At 42.6% G+C, this 21,379-nt stretch overlaps 2 protein-coding genes across 2 annotated transcripts; one reads left to right on the top strand and one right to left on the bottom strand.

The window, feature by feature from the left end:
- Positions 1-1,146: 1,146 nt before the first annotated feature.
- csrnp1b (cysteine-serine-rich nuclear protein 1b) lies at positions 1,147-15,209 on the top strand. The gene is made up of 5 exons (XM_071527604.1): positions 1,147-1,326; positions 8,769-8,965; positions 10,996-11,255; positions 11,376-11,672; positions 11,863-15,209. The coding sequence occupies exons 2-5, from the start codon at positions 8,782-8,784 to the stop codon at positions 12,922-12,924; spliced, it is 1,803 nt and encodes a 600-aa protein (XP_071383705.1). The 5' UTR covers positions 1,147-1,326; positions 8,769-8,781; the 3' UTR covers positions 12,925-15,209.
- Positions 15,210-17,593: 2,384 nt separating this feature from the next.
- Positions 17,594-20,744, bottom strand: LOC139650813 (chymotrypsin-like elastase family member 1). Its single transcript, XM_071527584.1, has 8 exons — positions 20,711-20,744; positions 20,493-20,587; positions 19,852-19,958; positions 19,545-19,673; positions 18,942-19,078; positions 18,658-18,803; positions 17,939-18,088; positions 17,594-17,708 (listed from the first exon to the last, which is right to left on the bottom strand). Exons 1-8 carry the CDS (start codon positions 20,742-20,744, stop codon positions 17,688-17,690), a joined length of 819 nt encoding a protein of 272 aa, XP_071383685.1. The 3' UTR covers positions 17,594-17,687.
- Positions 20,745-21,379: the final 635 nt, after the last annotated feature.

Genomic DNA, 21,379 nt, shown 5'->3' with positions numbered 1-21,379 from the left:
ATCAATGATAATGACCCTGTGGACATTCAAACACTGAAGTGCCGATATGGCTCAATTATTGTTTTTATGGAAATCACGGATATATTGTCATTACCATACAAAACTAAAAATGAATAACTTGTCACATGTATCAACCAACAGATGATCCCCTTAAATGGCTAGTTTCACTCTTATCAAAAGGAACTATATTAATTCAGAAGAATTCAAAATTTCAGAAGAATGCTATGCACCAGCACCGCTATAGGTCCCTTTTAAAATATTATAGTCATAGTGATTTTTTTGTTATGGTAAAAAGCCATTGCTTTGAATTTACACTTTTCACTTTCCTGCTCTATGGTAAAGAGTGAGTCATAATTTCACATTCAGCTTCGTCAGTGTTTTCCTTTAACTGGAAATCAGCCACACCACATGCATCATGGCACGTCTTGCAGCATTATTAGAGATTATAGTGATGATAATCACACTGGTCTACTATATCAGTGGTTCCCAACATATTGGCTGTGGGGGATCCCCAGGGCATCTTCAAGTGGTTCAGGGGGTTCCCAACATAACAAGGAATAGTATCATTTCATTTGAAGATAAGAGAGTGAGAAAATGTTTTGGGAATGTTATGGGAATGACTGATCAGAGATGTCACTGTTGACTGATTCTGTACCAAGTCATATCCAACAGGAAAAATCTTCTCAGATGGGGGTCCTTAGAAAAAAAAAAAAAAAAAAAAAAAAAAAAATATATATATATATATATATATATATATATATATTTAAAAAATCTTATCAAATGGGGTTATTATGGTTATTGTGACCTATATATAGTGTTTTGGTGGCTTTTAAATATTTGGGAACCCCTGTATTACATTACACTTGTCACACTCACGACTGATCTCATCCTTTCAAGAGGCATCAGGAGTGATCTTTTTTTTTTCTTTCTCCGACCATGTTCCCAAGCATGTTGATGGATTAACTCTAGTGCAACAAACAAATAATAAAAAAAACAGATAGTACGGGTACAGTAAACCGGGAGGAAGGCAGGAAGCGGCGTGGGCAGCCTCCCTGTGTCACCGCCTGCGTCAGACCAGACGCCAGGAGGGAGTTTTCCACTGACGAAAAAGGCTGCGCTTCTCGGCAGTCTGCTACAGACAAGGGAAGCGCTTCAGCTGGTACGGAGCCTCGTACAACAAGACAGACAAAAGCAAAAGCGGTCTATGCGAGGATAAGCGCAAATTGTGTCATTTGGATTACCACTGTTATCCCATCGGTTGATTTTCCAGCATTATTATTATTATTTTTTTTTTTTACTAATGGTGATCGGATACTTGAATTCGTGGTGAGTATACAGACATAATGGAGTTCGCTGTTGGTTATTGAACACCGTAATTTATGTGTTTTACCTCCGGGTGGAGAGAAGCCAAATAGTTTGAATGCTCTTTTCCTTATGTCAGAGTAATGGAAAGAAACTATTTATGTCGCTGAATTGTATCTGTGAAAAATGTGTTGTTTGGCTGAGTCTGTTAGATATATTGACTAGATCCTTGTGGCCACTTCTTAAACACACTTTACATTGAGATGTGGACTGTTTAATGGTCGCATTTAACTTGCCATTTTATTGTGATTATTCGCATGGTTCACTGCTCGCTGAACTCAGTTTTTGAGAAAGCGGTATGGTTGGTTTATGACACAGGTGATGAGAATTTCTTAACACAGGCAAAAATAATTTGTTGATTTAGGCAAGAATCCAACAATCCGGTTCACTCGCTTATGGCTTATTGATTGATGAGTATGTCATTGGGTCACTGAGGGTTCTAATTTTCACAAACTTCACGGGTGGAATCAGATTAAGGATGAAATGCTTTACAGTTTGGTAGACTGTCGATTCATTATATTGAACTGTTGATGAGGTTGGCTGAGGTTGGCTTTTGTGTATTCAGCCCATTGAGTTCTTGTTCACCTCAGTGCAAAGCGGTGGTGGTGCGCCTCTTGTAACTAGAGCGACTCCTGAAGGCACTACATCTGAACACAGCTGATGGGAGTGCTGTCATTATAATTAGCATTAATCATGAGGAATGATCAGGTCAACGGGAAAAAAGGCATCGCCGATGACACGTTCGGCCAATATACTGCAAGATTTAATGATAGACTGGGATATGAACAATTCACCTCGTGCAGATACAATTTATCAGCCGGGTTAGGCTATGGAATGTTGAGCGCATTCATTGTTGCCTCCTTACTGGAACAAACATTCTAATGTTTCCATAACGACATAGTATTCTGTCCTCACGGCAGTTCCTTGTCATATTGCATTTGATTCATAAACGTTTAAAGTTTGTTTTTCTGTTGTTGAATTCGTCAATTGTTTTCTTTAAAAGACGCTAATGTGTTAGAGTGCTTGTTGTTTATTTATAGGTTTAGGGTTAATTTGATCAATAAGCTATTGTTGTGAATTTTGCAGGTAGTCTAGGAGCTACATTCTGTAGACCAAGACTGTATCTGTTTTTGATAAGCGACTGAGTCAATTTAATCGTCTCTAGCGCGACCTCACTCGGATCATTTTTGGAATCATGTTTTCTGGAATTAGGCTACGGAGAGCTGAATGATCCTTTGTTTACAGGAAGGGCCTATATTAATTGATGCAGTCCCTTTCATGCATTATGCATTCCACAATAATAGTTACTGATGTGAATTTAGTCATCATCTGTACTTATTGAGATAATACTAGCTCGCATTTTAAATTCTGAGTTCTCATTGAATAATAAAACCACTGGTTACATTCATCAGTTTGTTACAATTTTATTAAATATTCAGTAATATGTTAGCCAATAACTTAATATAATGATTTAAAGGCAACACATTTTTGTGGTAGCAGAGCTCTGTGCAAAGCTATTTATTTTGGAGCAGTTCCAGCCATGAGAAATGTCCATGCCTCCTGACTCCCTCATCTCCAGCATATAAGATCCTGCACCCAGCTAACCTTGTGGTGCCTGAGCCCGCAGATGTCAGACACAGTATAGATAATCTGAATGGCCACTTCCTGTGCACTGCAGTGTATGTTTCACAACCTCAGGAAGCGCGCTGTCTTCCTCACACACACACACACACACACACACACACACTTGCAGTGGACCGAGCAGGTTGTGTGTCCTCAGCAGGGAGAGGCTGAGCAGCGCTGGGTTCAGGCGAGGTTGTCTGAGCCTGCTTCATTTTGGTCACGCAGGATGGCTCCAGCTTTTGTGCCTGGAGACGAGGGGGCTGGGGGACGTGGGGGACGTGGGGGAGTTTGCTGACTGTCTCTCTGCAGCAGTGGAAGGCTCCCATCTGCTTTGTCCTTTCCCAGCATTCCATACTGCTTGTGAGCTACCAGCAAGTGTCCCAGACTGGAGCGTGACCCCTGAACCCCGCACCCCCCTCCTCCACTCTCCCTTCATTCACACACATGTGCACACCTATCTGACTGTGTGACTCGTGCTACTACACCAATTTGTTAACTGCTGTACCACAAACAAGTTACGCTTTACAGTTATGCAAAGGCATTTTTTTTAAATATATTTTGACTCTGCTTTTTTACTCCCTGCACAGTTTCAGTTCCATGCAAATCTGTCAGGGTGCAAAAAATAACCACTGCACAGCTACAGATACTAACTCTGCTTCTATAAATATTATCTTTAAAAAAAAAAAAAAAAAAAAAAGATAATAGATGCACAACAGTGCTACATAGTGGCTGCTAGAATTTCCCTAGTATTTAAAAAAATGAGACAATTAGCAAAATGTCACTGTGTGTTTGAAGCCCTCTGTTTTGGGTGGAGTGAAATCCCTACAGTATGAGTAACAAACCCAAATCAATTACAGCACACACACACTCACTCCTCCAAGCATCACCTGGCCATTCAAGTTTGGCCTGCATAGCTGATTAAAGACAACTGAGAGCATGTGAGGTCCACGTGCAAGTTAATACCCTGTCAGGTGTGGTTAGGAAGGTAGCTTTTGCTTGCTCGGCTGCCTTATGGGAGTAGTACTTTCCAGTGGTTAGCAGTAGAAAACACATCTGGGTTAGATAGAGCCTGTGTTCTTCTCCCACTATTACAGCGAGAGTGGCGCTGCCAAAATGGAATTCCTGTGGCTTGGAGACATGACATTATTTATTTGTTTTGTACGATTCTCCCTCCTCCCTTCCCACTACCTCTCCTTTTTGGAATCAGTGTGTGCACGGGTTGAGGCAGAGGAACAGAATGTTTCCGTGGCACAGTCACAGCAAGCATTGGGCTTGAGTGAGAACAACAGGCTCATAGAGGACAGTATGGGAGCTCTCTCTTCATTGTGCCAGCAGGTGGAGTGCTTCTCAGTCACGGCTGAGGTTAAGGAATAAACCTGGCTCTCCCAGCTGTGTGGGGGCTGGATTTCGGGCCACCATCACCTTGATGGGTCTGATCAATTACCTTCTCTTCTGGGTGTCAGAGCTGGAAGTGAGAAGTGCATTACCTGCTGCCTAGAGGGACTGCTTGCCTAGACATGCATCCACACACGGGAAGACTCTCAGGCTCATCATTATCACATTTTATGAGCACTCAACTCAGTCACTCAGTCATTCAGTCAGTGCAGGGCAGTCACCGTGCTATGTAAATGCTCTCGGGCTGGCTGAGATTAGTGCGACTTGACGCACCCACCCACAGTGTTATCAGCTGCAGAGGGGCTGGACAGGCAGTGTAAGGGGGCAAAGTCAACTGTGACTTGTCCTCCTGTGTGCGTGGCTCTGGGGCAGACAGGGGCAGTTTGGACAGGCTGCTGGGTGATGTCTGTATAAGCAAGGACGTGGGTTTTTTCAGGTTTTTAGGATTTCAGATTTTTTTCACTTTTCCTAATAGGTTACTGTTTTCCTGATTTTGTGTTCCCGATCACATCATTGTATAAACCAAGTGCCTTGTGTCGACTCGACTCGCTGAAACAGCAATTGAGAATTGGGGGAAAAACTAGAGCTGCAGGTAGGGACTGATCCAGCTAGCAGCCCTAATCTGTAATGACTCCTTTGGGAACGGTTACCTGAAGCTGAGAGTTGGAGCAATGTTAAAGTATTACTTATTGCTATTTCCTTTTCCTGTGGTTTGATATTTTGAGTATTTTAAGAAGCATCTCCCTGTGAGTGATTGAGTATATCCTTCTGTTTTTTCCCTGTTAGAATAATTCCATATTCCTTAATAAGTTCTGTTGACTCTGACCCAGGGAGTTGTCTGTAGATAAACCAGGAATGAATTGGGATTCTGAAGTCATATTAACAGCCTGTAGCTGCATGTATCAAGATAATCTTTTCTTATTCGACTGACATAGTCATGCATCTGACTTGAGCTGTGTAGTGCTTCTGGTGACAAATCTCCTCGCTGGAGATTTATCTTCCCAACTCGGTGACAACTGGCTGGGGAGCACCTCAGTGGATGCGTCCTTTATCTGCCTGCCTGTGTGCGGTTGATGGAATGACAGTGATGCATAATTTAGTGCGCGTTGAAAACATGCTGTGCTCCCTCTCTGGCTCGGCTGTCCGATCACATCCATTCTCCATTTAGAAGAGACATCCACAGGCACTGCTCTTTCTTTAGGAGCTAGCTCTGAAATCCTCTCTCTTTCTTTGTCTCTATCTTCTTTCTTTTTTAACTCCTGCTCCTTTGCAAATGAGTCACTGCATGATCATTGGCTTTACTCCCCCAGTCCCTTGTCCCATCCGCTCTCCCTGCTCTCCTGGCCTTGTTCTATGGGTGCAGTGGCCGAGCAGCCTGAGAAGCTCCAGATTGACTACAAGCCGTCCCCTTGCCAGGATTAACCTCTCGCCATTGTTTCTGCCCGTTGAACAGGATTAACAAATCAATGTGTCAGGTAGACTGCAGTCAAGAGACAATGACCCACTTCTGACACCAATGCCCTCCCCTTCTCTCTCTCTCTCCTCTCTCTCCCTCTCCTCCCCTTCTGCCTCACTGCAGCTTTTAATTAAAAAGACTTTGCTTAGCTGGCGCTATGCGCTCCCTTGGGAACGCCTCACAGCTTTGTTTTCATTTTTTTTGAAGGGGAATTGGGGGTGGGGGTGATGGCGAAAATGTAAGGTGAACCCATGTGCGCTCCCCTCTTTCTGTGTAGAGATGTGCACAGTGGTGTGGTGTGGTGTTTGTAGCACAAGTGTTTTTTGATAAGTGGACTAGACAAGCAACAGATGCTGCACCCACGTGCTTGATTTGAGAATAGGAGTGGCTGTGAGCAGCATTAGGAGATTATTTTTCTTGGTCAAGTGAGTTGATGGATGGTGACGAGGCCATTGGTAACGCAAATGAATGTAGAGCCCTTCTGCTGAACCAGTGAGTGTTCAAGTACTCTTTTGCTACAAGGTACAGATACAGTATAGGTCAGCTTGACCTATTGCAAGGTGATTCATTTATCATATGTGCACTGGGGACAAGAATATCTGACTGCAACAATAACAACACCCCCCCCTCCCTATTCAGCTCCAAGGCTGCCCCTACTGCTCATACAAAGGTGTCAGCCTCTTGCCCTTGACTTGGACTTCTCTGTTCCAACTCTCCTCTCTCCTCTATACTTGTCAAAGAGAGGACTTGTTTTGCATAATTGCTCCTTGTTGCATGTTGAAAATGACCCCTTGCTTGCATACCCGCTTAGGCTGTTTTTTTTTTTCCCTTTGAGTGCTGACACTTGCATAACAGTCTGATAAGGCAAGCCAGGCATGCAGGTCACACATGGAGTTAAAGTTCCTTTAATGTCATTGGAGGATCTCCGGGCATGGCGCGTCTTGCCATTGGCACCTTCAGCTGTCTGCTGGGGAGGTGGTGACAATGTAGCCTGTTGGCAGGACAGCTTGGTGTTTGTGTGTCTGTGACACGTTCTGTCTGTCTAGCAATGTACATGGAGAGGATTTAATGTTTACTAGGTGTAGAATCTAAATCGAATGATCCCTACACTACTCCAGTGCCATACAAAATCCATCCATCTAGCCAAAATACGAGCTTGCATAAGTGTTACTGCGGGCATGTGAAAACAACTTTGGCTGCTGTGACAACTCCTTATCAACATTTGTCTCCAAATTGTAGGTATTAATTATTAATTAATTTTATGAGCAAGGACAACAACAAATAACCAAATATTAAAGTGCTTACATTACCTGTTAAAGCTGTGCTATTTTCACCAGCTGTTAATGATTTGGCTGCGATACAAAAGATAGTCAACAGTTTGGCCGTGAAATGATCTCTTTAATGGTAAAGTAAGCCTTCCTCCTTTCCCATCATTGTAGGGAGTGTCTGCACTGGAGCTGAGCCCAGTCATGTCTTCCTTCTCCCTCCCTTCCTTCCCTCCCTCCCTCCACCCCTCCGTCCCTCCTAGGTTGTTTAACAGTTAGCAGGAGCTCAGCCCCAGACTGTGATGATGACCTGTCTCGTCTCACACTCACGATTGCCACTCACTTCCCAGAAGTTGTAAAGATGACTGTCTGTTAGTTAGTCAGAGCTACATGATGTGTCTATGTACCATAATCATAAAAGACAGCAGCAGTAACCTTCCTTTCTTCTCATTCAACATGTTAATTTTTCATGTTAAAGATAGATTTCTGGCCTTTCTTCCCTGGTATAAGTTGAGATGACAAGAGGTTGAATTAATTGTGTTTTGAGCTTATTATTAATTGATTAAAACAAGATATAAAGCTACAAGCAAAGCCTGTGTGTGGAAGGAGTTGAGCAGATATTGGCTTGAAGTCTAACAGTGTCTTGGAGGAAAAGAGGGCAAATGGCATTTCTGCTCAAGAGCATAAGCAGGGTTATGACTGGTGACCTTCTTCCTTTTCTATCTCTTCTCTCTAATAAATAAAGATGGCAGAAACATCGAGTCTCTCTCTCTCTCTCTCTCTCTCTTTCTCTCTCTCTCTCTCTCAAAGGATTGATTGTTTTTATCGCTGAACCAGCAGCCCCTCTCGGGACCTCTGAAAGAATGTGTTCAGGAGTTGCATAACAAAATGTCTTGACTATGTCAAGCTGTACATGTTTACTATGAGAGCGACGTAAACATAAGTAGGACCAGTAGCAATTTGCCATGGCTTTGGATCATAGTCTTGATTTGTGGAGGCTGCCAAGAGGGAATGATTGAAATTGAATGTCTATGGCTAGATGATTTGGTCCCCTCTTCTCTCTGCCCTGTCCTCTCTCTGATCAATGCATTTGCTGAGCTGATGGGATTTGGAAGTGGGTGAAGGGTCCAGTAATTGTTGACTTATGCGAATAGGCCTGATTGATTGCTTCCTGTGCCATGCCTCCCTCTCTCAGCTGAGTGCAGCACGAGATGGGCTGCGTACGGTCTCACATGGCTGAACACAGGACCTGCTTGTACTCGGCCAATATCCCCTTCCATTTCAGGCAGACCGTTGTCTTTGGCTATAAAAATCTGGAGGTGTACAATAGCTTCCATGCAATACATAGATATTGTTTATTTTATTGGTTTTATGTATATTCTATTCTATTTCTATTTCTATTTCTATTCTATTCTATTCTATTCTATTCTATTCTATTCTATTCTATTCTATTCTATTCTATTCTATTCTATTATATTCTATTTCTATTTTACCATATGTGTTAATAGCATGAAAACCTGAGGCCTTCTTTATTCCACAGTTTTAATGTTTCAATGACCAAGGCTGTTGAAATAAGTAAAGGGGGAATGATATGCAAAAATGTGCTAATATTGTACATGCTAATAAACCCTCCCTGTCCTCCCTCCCTCCTCCTATGTGTTCTGCAGATTGTCTACCACCATGAGTGGTCTTCTCAAGAGGAAGTTTGAGGAGGTGGACGAGGACCCATGCTACTCCTCACCCTCACCCTCCTCCCTCTCCTCCTCTGCCTACTCAGGCTGGGACTCGGAGGATGAGAGCTGCTATTCTGACACCCTGGATTCCACTCCCAGCAACCCCAGCTCCCCAGCCACAAATTTCAACGGTGAGTGTCCTATACCACCTGCATTAAATCATAGTAAGAGCTTAGGGTACATGCTTTTAATCTGTTCTTTTGCCTTGTCTTTACTGCTCCATTGAGGCTCTGATAACAAACCTATAAAATAGGCAGAGGTTAAGGAATCTAGGCAGCTGGCAGCCCATGAAACACTTCACGGAAATGATTTCAGACTTGTGCAATGAATACCCCTTTTGATTTCATGCCCTAAAGCTGTGAAATGGCTAATCTCATTATGCAGAGAGAGCTCACCTTGGCTCTGTCTCCACCTTCTTCCCAGAGCCTTGGAGACAGAGCTTCACCTTTCCTTGAGAGATGTGGGTTGAGCGGCTTCGGGGTGTTTCTGTCTGGGCCTCGGTCCCTCTGCTGCCCTTTAGGGGATTGTGGGGTTGGGGAGGGTTTGTAGGGGAGAAGGGCAAACAGTTGTGAGGTTCCCAGGACGGTGGGGCAGGGAGCCAGGCAGAGAAGAGTGGCAGGTTGCCAAAGCTAGGAACACACAGAGCCTTGTCTGGGGCCTGGGCAAGCACCCAGCACAGGTGCTGAAAGAGGCTGGGCTAGGGAGGGGATAAAAAAGGGTAGAAAGATTAAAAAAAAGAAGGCATGCAGGCACATCAAGGAGAACAGATTGTGTGGACCATTATAATCTGGTGTTTGTGTTGGAGAGAAAGTCGTTGTGTTTGCCATTGTGAAGTGAGGGGAAAAAACAGCCAGCAAAGCTATCCCATTAAGAGGCAGTGGAGAGGGTGTCATTTGTCTCCTGCAGGTGTCATAAGCCTGACTGGATTTGATGGATGTGAGGCTGAAACTGGCAAAGTTTGTTTCATCTGTATTAGCCCTAGCAGCAGATACAAGACATAACAAGACAAATATCTCATGTCTGAGGAATATCGGGGGCAGAAGCGACCACATCAACCCTGCCCGGCACCTGTATTGGGCCTAAAGGTCTGTGCTGTTCTTAGCCTTGTCTCCCTCTGAGCTTCAGTTATCACACCAAGCTGCTGAGAGCTAGTTGTTCTCCCTTTTGACTCCTGTGACTTTGGAGGGCGGTGGTGCAGGGTGTGTCACAGGATAGCTCAGTGACTGAGGAATAAGCAATCTACAAGGAGAGTTTTCCCACCAGATACTGGTGTTAGTTAATGCCCTACATATGTGGAATATTGTCATCCTTTCTCTGTTCACACAAAATAAGCATTGGTGAGCTGGAAGCTTGAGCAGAGGAAAAAGTTGCTGGTCTTTTAAGCAAGGCTCAAAAGTCATGTTGAATATTCCTGGGTGGAGGAAATGGAATTTATAATAAAAACTGAATTGTTGGGCTTGTTCCCACATATGGTTCTACTTTGATCCCCATATGGTTTTATTGTATTTGTCTGTGTATAGAAAAATGGCTCGTCTCTGTGGACCCTGAATGTTCTTAGCAGAGGAAGGACCTTTGACTCCTGCCAGTTACTGGTGGTCTGGGCTGTTGTGGGGCCTGTCAGCAAGCGGAGAGATTGTGGTGGGCAGCTTTTATCCCTGTCCTGAGAACTATGCTGTCTTGGCCTGCTGTCCCCAACCCCCCCTCCCCTTCCGGAAGCCTCAAACATTTACTCGCTAGTTTGTGATCCTGGCGGATCTGCTTCCTCTACTCTGTTGGCCACCAAGGGGAAATTCCTGTGCTGGGTGGTTTTGTCACACAGGAGGACATGGAAGAAACAAGAAACAAGGCTGAATGGATTCTTGCAGTTTAGGTTTCACTCTGCACGATGCAGGTGTGTTGGAGTCCTGTTTATGGTGTCTTTTAATTGGGTACATGATAAGACTTGGTTGAGGACAGAGGCCAGTGAATCAGAGAGGTGTCCCTTTTCAGTCTGTTCAGCAGCCTTTGCACACATCACAAGAATTTCTCTTCAGTGTTTGGTGATGCACTGTGCCCCCTAGTGATACAAAATAGTAAGGATGACTATTCAACAGAATGCATCAGTCAGCTTTTGATTAAACTAGTCTGGTGTATTCTAAACCCTCTCTTTCTCCATCCACAGCCACATCCATCCTGAAGAAAGCCAAAAGGGCACGGCGAGGCAATGTGACCTTTGACCAGGTGACAGTGTTCTTCTTCCCAAGATGCCAGGGCTTCACCAGCGTTCCCGGCCGAGGAGGCTGCACCCTGGGCATGGTTCAGCGCCACAGCGCTCTCCGCACCTATACGCTGGCTGAGTTTGCTGTGGAGCAGCGGCTCCTGCGCCGGGAAAAACTCCTCAACAGACTCAGGGAAGAGAAGTTGGAGGCTCTCAAACTGAAGGTGAGCAGATTTGCACAAAGTGTTGGATAAGGATTTAATCTGTAAACTCCAACCACTCTCAGATACACACACATAAACACAATACAACAATTAGAGCATGACACCGTTTGTTCTCTCCAGCTGACTAAGAACGGAACCCAGGAGTGTGAGGAGGCGGAGCGGCTAACGGTGGATGACATCCCCGAGGAGGACATCGACATCAGTGGGGCCAACTTGGACGAGGGCTCCTTCCTCCACCCATACCCGTCTAAGCGGCGTCACACACTGCTCAAAGCAGCTGGTGTGAAGAAGATCGACAAGGAGGAGAAGAGGCAGCTGCATGAGCTGAGGCTCTCCAGGGAGAACTGTGGCTGTGACTGCCAGGGCTTCTGTGAGCCAGAGACCTGTAGCTGCAGCCTGGCCGGCATCAAATGTCAGGTATGAGCTGCAACCCCGTAACACTACAGGCTTTGATTAATGTTACCACTAATAGTGATAAAGAAGTATACTTTTGCTGTAGAGTAACATGATCAATTGGATTTGGATGCACCATATCACAATACAATTAGGATGCTTCTGCTGTATTCATTTCACAAATAATTTAACTGCTTCCTTCTGTTTCTCACAGATGGACCATTCCTCTTTCCCATGTGGCTGTACCAAGGATGGCTGTGGGAACACCGAGGGTCGCATCGAGTTCAACTCCACCCGGGTACAGACGCATTACATCCACACCATTATGAAGCTGGAGCTGGAGAAAAGGCTGGAGGAGCACTCCAGCACAGAGGAGGAGGAGGACACGACCGAGAACAGCCAAGCCCAGACCAGCCACACCCATGGGCCCCTGGGCTTACCATCTCAGGCAGAGCACCCCTCCATACCTGTGGGGCCCTCCTTCCCCTTTAGTGCAGAGCTGGCTACAGTCGGAGAGAACAGTTGCAGCAGCGATATGACAGACTTATCAGACTCCTCAGGTCAGAGTGAGGACTCTGAGGCAGGGGAGGGCCAATGTGAGGATCGCACCCAGCTGGATGTGGATGAGAAAGGCCTGAGCCGCATCCTCAGCTTCAGTGACACAGAGAACTGCTCAAGAAGTAGCAGGGGGTGCGGGGACAAGAACGACGTCAACAATAGCGTCTGCTGCCCAGAGCAACGGCAAGAGCAACAGCAGCCATCGATACCGGCATTTGGTAGCTTTAGCATGGTGGACTTCCCTGATGAGAACGACAATATAGACGCTGCACTGTTAGATTCAGTAGATGATCACACAGACAATCGAGCCACAGCCATCTCAGAACTTTTGGATGAGAATGCCAACCAGGGTAATGCCCTGTTCCATAGCAGTAGTGTGCCACACACACCCTCCCCCTCCATCGATCGCTCAGCGAGCTATAACATGGATCTGAGCCTCTCCTCAGAGTCAGACCTGGAGTTCTTTGATGGTTTCCCCTGCCTGGGGCCCAGCTCGCTCTACAACTCCCTCAAGGAGTACGAACACATGGACAACTTCTTTCAGTTTCAGTTGCCTAGTTATCCCAGCCTCCCTCAGGCTAGTGACCCCGGGACCTGCCTTCTGGAGTCTCTGATTGGCCTCTCAGAATCCGTCCCAGAACCCCCTGCCACTTTTACAGACAATCAGCTGTTGGAGGAAGCCATGAAATTGTCTGTGATGGAGTCTGTGAAAGTTTAACAAAACGTGAAAATATTGCGGACAGTGTAAGAAATAAATGGGGTTTGGGGGACTGTACATGCACATAAGATGTCAATGTAAACATATTTGATGTTGGAGGAAGCTGTGATTTCCCTCTTGCCTAAATAATGTTTAGATTCCAGACTTGCCTTCAAAATGTTAGCAAAGCAGTTTGGGAATATTGCTGTGTGGAATGGCAGCTAGTGTTAAAGTGAAAAGAGTAAGACAAAAATTATGATCAATTTGACCATCTGATGTTAGGCCCATACAAACCAATGGTGGCTCTCAATTCCTAAGAAAGCTCTGTTAACCAAACTAAGATCACCATCCAAATTATGCTAAACAGGCATCAACCTTACTGGGGCAAGGTTGGGAATCTTAACACAGCTGAATGTGCACCTCAGGGACTTTTTTCTAGCTTTCTAGCTTTTGGAGGCAATGTATGGTGACCATTGCTGTGATGGGTATGGTTTTGCCTTTATATGAAACCCCGGTCAAATCACAACATAGTCCTATTCATGACCTCCCTGTGGGCTCAATACTTAGTCCCAGATGACTTGAGTTAGTGGGGTCCTCCCTGTGTTGAATCCTGAAGCTAGAGGACTCTTTCTCCTCAAGATTTTTCCCAAGGGTCTTGTATGGTACAAAAAAAAAAAAAACCCTCTAAAAGCTCCTCGATCAGCACTTTATCTGTGAAAATAGTTATGTATAAATAGGCAGTGTTTTGGTTATATGGGGTTGATTCAACAGTTAAACGCTAAATTATGGAGCTTCTTATTTATGAGTTGGGTTACCAGAAATATTTCTGAGAAGTAATGCTCATAACATAAAGGCTGTAGCTGTATTGTCTTTATTACTTTTGTTTTAAATTATTTCCTTTATGATTTTATTTTTATTTATTTCAGATAAAGCCTACTTTCACTCAAGCAGCACTGTGGTTTGATATTTTTCACCTGAAAGTGCAATCTTTCCTTCCTTTTTCCATAATCGCTTCAAGGCATTGTTATGGGAAATGGGACCACAAGTCCATCAAAAAGTATTTAATATCTATTCTCTTATACATTTAACATTTTTGGTAACTTATTATGTCATTATTTCATTAGTTATTTAATTTAAGACATTTTGGCAATAAAATGGGCTGTTTGTGAAGTTTACTGGATGTGCCTGCTTATCAGGGGAGCCATGCCTGCCAGTGGTATGTGCACAGTGCTTCCATTTAAGCTTTGGGACTGAAAACTGTGGAATCTCCCTAATTACTGAAACTAAATTATGGGTCTGTTATATCGCTGCCTAATGTAACCATAGAAAATTACACTAATATTTTGTAACTAATTTATGTAGGTTGAAAAAAGAATTCTAATCACTGACAAATTGATTATTTTATTAAGAAAGCAAAATGAGTAATTTTCAATCTCTGAAAACCTTTGTAATATATGAATTATAGAGAAATGTATACTTATGAAGGTTATTGCTCTCTAGCATTCTGAAGTATTTTTCATAGGCAGTCTTATGGTTAGATATGGTTAGATAAAATGCCACTAAAACTAAGTAAATTGCAAAGATCAATTTGATTGTACTCAGAATTTTTGGGAAGACTGTGACTTGGGTCACATTATGTTGTAAATTAACCATGTAAAGGGTTTTTGTGGATAAAAACTGCATATATTATACAATTTTTATCACTTACAAAAAACCTGAAAGTTGAAAGAGTTGCCTCATTAAGTATAAAACAAGACCTTTCAAAGGTGATTCTGTCGCCAGTGTGAACAGTTGAGGGACACAAGAGAGTTGATGTACATATCTCACCCTTTCTACAGCTGTTTCTACAGCCATTCTGGACCCTTTAGGAGTTATGCATGCAGGTCCCGTTTGTTAAAACTTGTTCCGATTTATTGTATACTTTGAAAAGTGCAGAGTGCACATTGGAAATGTATTACTCGCTTTTTGCCTTTTTGATTACTTTGAAATCCATCCGATGTATGTTCTTATGCCATGAAGAGGGCACTGATTTTTGCAAGTAAACATTTGTTTCTCTTGTATAAAACATCAATTCTCATGAAGAAATGGCAACAGTGAGTATTTATCAATGTAATGTATTACAGTACAGCTTTTTTTTTTATTTTCAAAGAACGTGTCTTACTTTTTGCCTTTTGTGTTGTACATATTTCTGCTTGAATGGTACTGCAGAGCAAACAAAGCTGCTTTATTTTTTACATATTCACACTTTAACCTGCCGTTCAAAAACTGTTTCTTTCATCCAAGCCATTTTGACAGCTTGTCCCTCCAAATAATAAAAAAAAAACATTTTCTTAAATGCTTGACTCTGTGTTGTTTGTGATATGCTGACCTGTCAGAATGTACTATTCATAGGCGCATGCAGGGGGAGCGAATGCGCCTGCCCTTTTGTCCGAGGTGCCCTTTTCAGATTGAAACACTGAGACAGAGTTTCTAAACAGTCATCACTAACACAGATCAGCTGAGGAGCTATGAGCTGAAAGAGGGTTATAACCAGTCTGAAGGACATTTATACCTCAGGATTTCCCACTATATGTAGGCTTTTCAAACCTGGGCACATGCCTTCCTTCTCTTCAACAGCTTACATTGGTCAGCAGTGACCATTTCATGCCACATTAATGTTTTCATCCTCTCCATAACATCATATGACCCAAAAATCAAAACTAAAACTAAATTCAGAGACAACAATTTGGGCCTGGAAACACAATTTTGAACCTAGGCCTACAACTATTTCACTCTAATTTTCTAGACCATTAACTGAATGATTACTTTTGGTCTGGATTTTTAAAATAGCACTCTGAACAATCAATGAAGTGATTCTCAAAATGCCTCTTCACTTTCAGCAGCCTAGTGCAGTTTCACCTGGAAAAGGGCCAACAAAACCCAAAAAGAGTTGATAGATAGATATAATAGTGCAACTTGTGGATGAAAGTGAAAATTTCAATTACTCAATACCAACACTCGCTATTTTGTATAAACCGAGTGATGTAATCTAGAAATACTAATACTGGTTGAGTGCTTTCTTATCTTGTATGAAAACTTATTTCCGTAGTTCCTGAAAGACGGAAATGGAAAATATCTTTCTAAACAAAGAAACTGCTTTGGTTGTGTGCTATTTGAAATTTCAAAGTTGTTCAGTTTCATATTGCATTTCATTTTATACTAGTCATTTTTAGATTGGATTACTTATTAATCTCAGTGAGAGGTCAGAAATGCTATTATACTGCATCTTCTTCTCTGAAAGAGTGTGTGCATACCACTGTACAAAACTCACCAATTTAGTTTTTAAAGCAGATTCTCAAAGTTTTCTTCCTCAGGGAGCGTCCGGAGCCCTCCTAGCATTTTTGGGGAAGTGCCGTTTTAAAGATTATTTTTATGGCATTTCTGCTATATTACACAGTTCACAGTGAAAAGAGACAGTAAGGATGAGAGAGGGGATGTAACAAAGCAACAAAGGTTCCAGGCCGATGTCGAACTCAAAACGTTACATGGAAGGTGCTTTAGCCAACTGAGCCACCAGGACACACCAGAATCTTCCCTTTTAGAGAGTATTTCCCCTGCCCCTCTCAAAGTCTCTGAATGCCACTAGCACTATTAATTATTGCACTGTAACATACCTCTTCTGAGTGATGATTACCCTGCATTGTGTAGCATAGCTTCACAGAGGCACAGGATAAACATTTTGTAAATATGCAATTGTTTTCTGTTAATTCATTCATTATATCATTTATATTGTACTGTATATGGTCTTAGCCTCTCTAGCTCAGGGTGAATTGGTTTTGTGTTGTAACCATACTAAAACCATTCTTACATTTTCTATAGTATTAAAAATGTAATGTGCAATTCACATTCACAGGGGATACATTGAAATTGCTTTGTGTTTGCTTAATTTTTTGTGTAAACCACTGGAATTCATCTCTGGTTTCTTGTTTCCATGGTTAGGAGAGAAACATTTACTTTATGTGATGTCATGCCAAAGTCTCTTGACTACCACCACAAGCATATGGCCAAGAGAATCCAGACAAGAATGAAAAGTTATGACACTGGGCCTGCATGTGACTGCATATAACCCATATTTTTGTCTTTGTTAAGACAAACTCTTACACTCTTAGTCTTACTCTTTATGACTTGTTCTGGTAGATTTTGCAAGAATGTATAGAGGGAAGTGTTTTGTTTTCTTCAATTGCTACTACATCAAGAAATGTTATACCCTCCCTGCCACATGGCAACTTCAGCCTATTAAAAACTTTTTGCTAAATAGAGGCCCAGACTCTTTGGTGTCACGTATGGTTACCATGACAATAAAACTACCTTTGGAATTTTCCATCCTCAGGGGTTGCAGCTTGAGAGGTCAGAAGATCAGGGACTGTAACCATCTCTACTTTTGTTGGCGCTCGCCTGGTCTCTGGTCTCCCTGACCCTTTGTAGACTTGCTGGATGCAACCAAAGAACAGCAACACAGATCTCTGTCATCAATCTAGTGAGCATTACATTTCTGAGATTCTATGAGGAAGTAGAGGAATGCCAAGAAATGCAATTGGCACCAGCATGGTGTGAAGTCCAAACATGAGGCAATTTCGCCACCCTTTGGCTAAATTAAGAACTACAAGCAGATACTTAAAGTCACACTTGTTTTGAGCATGAATCGCTGAGACGCACGTTGATTTTATTTCACAGGTTCCACTTGACAGAGTAGATAAAACACAGTGCCATCTGTAGATACTTCCTTTCTTTCTGGGAAAACGGCACTAATGCTGCTTCGGTATAACCTGAAAGACATCCAATGAAGTAAAAATCAGGCAACTAAAATATAGTGACATTTTCTGAAATAAATGAAAAGTAAGCAGGTTGAAAAATACAACGATAGAGCTGCATATCATCTATTATTCAATCAATGAATATACTAAAGCAAACAATATTACAATACTATAATCAATCAATCATTTAAGGATTACATTGGAGAGACAGGAGTGTCATACAGAGGTAACAGAAGGCTTACCGAGTATATCCAGTCTTGGAAGGAAGAGACTCTGGTGAAGACGGTGGGTTTAGAGACCTGGTTGCAATCTCCAGCTGGACCGTAGCTGACCACACCATGGACCCTCCAGGCTCCGTCAGTGAAGCAGCTCAGGGGGCCTCCAGAGTCGCCCTGGCACAGGTAGAGGCAAGAAAAAAGAGTCAAGAAGAAGAGTTCATTAAGAATTCATTAAGCTTTTCACTAGCTGAGGATGGGTGGTAAGGTTAGTTCCTAATATATCTGGCATCATTGTCAGAGTAATGATAAGTTATAAACAGATCACTAACATGAGAGGTGATGTCAGAACAATATCCAAAAAGATTCAATAGGAGCGATATGATCACTAGCCATACCATTCGACTACTGGTATATGAGCTACAGTATCGCTTAAAGGGAAAATCTTGTAAGTTTCAAACAAAATCCAATACAAATATATTCTGTTTTAGGGTTGAGGCAAACTGGTCACAGTTCTTTGCTGGAGAGCCCATTTATCTTCTCTTTTTCTTTATCATTGTTATATATTGTAGTATAATGCACATATTTTACATATTTCTTACTTTCTTATTTCTATTTTCTTATAATTTCTTATAATTTCTCTATGCTTATATATATTCTCTTCTAAAATGTGAGCAACTGCAATGTAACCCAATTTCCCCTCAGGGATCAATAAAGTATTTCTGATTCTGATTCTGCGCCCATACCTGGCAGCCTGATGTGATTCCATCCCCTCCAGCACAAACCATGGTCCTCAGAGCGATGCTGCCCCACCAGCCGGGCTGGGAGCAGACAGAGTGCTCCACCACAGTGATTGGAGCCACCTGCAGGATGGCAGGAATGCTCCCTCCAGCTAAGAAAGGAGCAGATTTGTGAGAGAGGGGAGTGTGGGAGTGAGGAAAAGGGAGTGTGAGAATTTGCAATAGAATATCTGTAAATGTGTACATGGTTTTGGATGTATACATGTGTATGTATGTGTGTGTTTACTCACTGCCCATAATCCCCCAGCCGGTGATGTAACAGGTGAAACCGTGAGGCAGCATTTGGCCAGGGGCGGGCAGGTTGGCGATAGCCACAAAGCCGTTGTCATACACAGGGTTAACCAGTCTCAACACAGCAATATCATTTCTGATGGAAATGTAGAACAGTATCAAATAATATCAAACCCTCATCATCTCCTTTAAGAATAATCAGTGGGGGAAACAGTGTAAAAACAACTTATTTACTTACTGTGCGGTGGTAGGCTAATGGTTGGAGAAGCAAACTTATGGCTGGAAGCCTTGTGACCAAATTGCTGGAGCGGCTGGAAAATTTAGGCCAGGGAAGTAAACAGCTAGCACTCCTCCCCTCTACAGCTACTGCCAAGGCACACTTGAGCAAGGCACTTTACTCCCAAGTGGTTTGGGGGCTAACAGTAAAGGAATGAGGTAATACTGGGCAACCTCCAGGTGTAAATGGGTGTATGCATGTGTGCTTTCTCCCCTGCAACTGCTCCCTGGGGGCATTGCAGTAAATAAGCGTGTGTTCCTAAACAACTTGCCTACTTAAATAGAGGTTAGATTAAGAGAAGTGGCCTGGCTTGCCATCACTTTACCCCTTGCCAAGATCTCCAGTCCAGCCAGGATGGACGACAATTTTCTCCACAGCGCTGAACTGCTCGCTGCCATCATACTCATAGAGGTTGTGCTCACCCAGCACCACACGGTACAGACTAGCATCCATGCTGACAAGGACACAGGGAACAAAACACACTAGGCTTACTTAAAGTTATTTATCCAATAAACCAGACCAGAGTGATTGTACAAATGTGGATCAAGATTGTATAATATGTTTAGTTTGACATCAAGATACAGTAGGCTTCTAAATGAAAGCACACAAAAAAGGGCCAGTGAGAGTCCAACCTGATGATACAGTGGGCTGCAGTCATAATGTGGAAACCACCAATGATGGTTCCTCCACAGAGGTGGTAGAATAAACCGTCATCATATGCGTTATGCTGGAGAGAAACCTGGGAGAAAACACAAGACCAAATGCAGTTACAGATAAGATTAGGGTACTGTGTCCTTTCAGAGAGGGATCATTCACTACAATGGAGACTGATATATCAGTGATTTTCAACCATTTTGCTGTCAAGGCATAGCCTGGTATCCAGCCCCTATGAATCGCAGTTTTCAGCACTCTTTGAATTTGCATGCCGATTCATATGATTTCTTATGAATCACCATGCAAATTCGAAGAGTGCTGAAAACTGCGATTCATAGGGGCTGGATACCAGGCTAGTCAAGGCACACATAAACAAGAAAATTCAAAGGCACATCCAATTATGAAGCACTGTATCATAGCATCATGGGGCACAACAATCTCGCCAAAGAAGTAGGAAAAGGTTGAATAGAATTTTAATGAAGCAAACGTCATTATGCTGATTATATATATTTTTCTAAATTGAGCAAATTTCTTATTTCACTGCAGGATACATCAGTGTGTCTTGCCACACTAGTTGAGAATCCCAAAAGATCTTGAGAGTAATGTGTATCGGTTTTACCTGCCATTTCCAGGTGTTGCGTTGAGCTTCATGGCCTCCTACCACCCTCTCATTCTGCACATTAGGGTTGAAGGGTGCCTCAGCACAAATCAACCCTCAGACACACAGATAAAACCACCGTCATTTGTAGCAGTAGTATGGCCCTTACAGAACAATGGTAACGTACTGTGTTAATATTCACATAATCAAAGTACCCACAAAATCTACTGCAAGCTTACCAATGCAAGACATGAGAGCCACAAACCGGATCATCTTGGAGAACTGAAGTGACCAGATGCAGCTGGCTCTTAACCATTTATACCAGCTTGGGACTGGGAAACCTTCACAGGGAATTATGCAACTACCAAGTTACCTGCCAATATCAACATGTTTCTGGAAACTGGAAAATAACATATCACATACTGTATCTTTTTGTCATGCTGAAACAAAAAATGATTTGGAAGCAGAAAACAACCATTGAAGAGTGGAGAGCAATTGGTTGTAAAGTATGGGGTTTTCCATAGATAGTCATTTTTTACATCTCCCCTCACTCTGAATATATATTCATTTTCATTCATTTAAAAACTTTAAAAACAAGACTTCTTGTTTTTTTCCAGTTCTCTTTTTTATCATTGGTTGGTGGGAAAAGAACAGGTGCATTCTCCATAAAGTGAAGTCAGCTAAACAGATACTGGCTGTGAAGAGCGTGACTCAAAAACAAATTTCCCTACAGATACTCAACAGGTGTCTATCTCCACATGAAAAGAAGAAAATGTTCCAGAATGTGACTTTATTCAGCTCCATATCATGAACACCAAACAGATTATTTTTTCAGTGCAAGATAAAAATGTGCACATAGTGGTATATAAAACCCCACTGTAACAAAATATATACAGTAGATAACAATA

This window comes from Centroberyx affinis, unplaced genomic scaffold, assembly GCF_046629955.1.
Source record: "Centroberyx affinis isolate AG114_WGS23_722 - 3 ecotype Tasmania unplaced genomic scaffold, CSIRO-AGI_Caff_v1 ptg001546l_1, whole genome shotgun sequence".
Lineage (NCBI taxonomy): Eukaryota > Metazoa > Chordata > Actinopteri > Beryciformes > Berycidae > Centroberyx > Centroberyx affinis.
Note: the sequence above shows the minus strand (reverse complement) of the source record. Positions and strands in the feature narration are given on the sequence as shown.

Coding starts and splice junctions, on each gene's coding strand:
- csrnp1b (XM_071527604.1), top strand. CDS start 8,782: ATGAGTGGTCTTCTCAAGAGGAAGTTTGAGGAGGTGGACGAGGACCCA. Junction 11,256..11,375: donor TGGAGGCTCTCAAACTGAAG/GTGAGCAGATTT, acceptor TGTTCTCTCCAG/CTGACTAAGAACGGAACCCA. Junction 11,673..11,862: donor TGGCCGGCATCAAATGTCAG/GTATGAGCTGCA, acceptor TGTTTCTCACAG/ATGGACCATTCCTCTTTCCC.
- LOC139650813 (XM_071527584.1), bottom strand. CDS start 20,744: ATGATCCGGTTTGTGGCTCTCATGTCTTGCATTG. Junction 19,959..20,492: donor GCAACACCTGGAAATGGCAG/GTAAAACCGATA, acceptor GTTTTCTCCCAG/GTTTCTCTCCAGCATAACGC. Junction 18,089..18,657: donor GAATCACATCAGGCTGCCAG/GTATGGGCGCAG, acceptor TACCTGTGCCAG/GGCGACTCTGGAGGCCCCCT.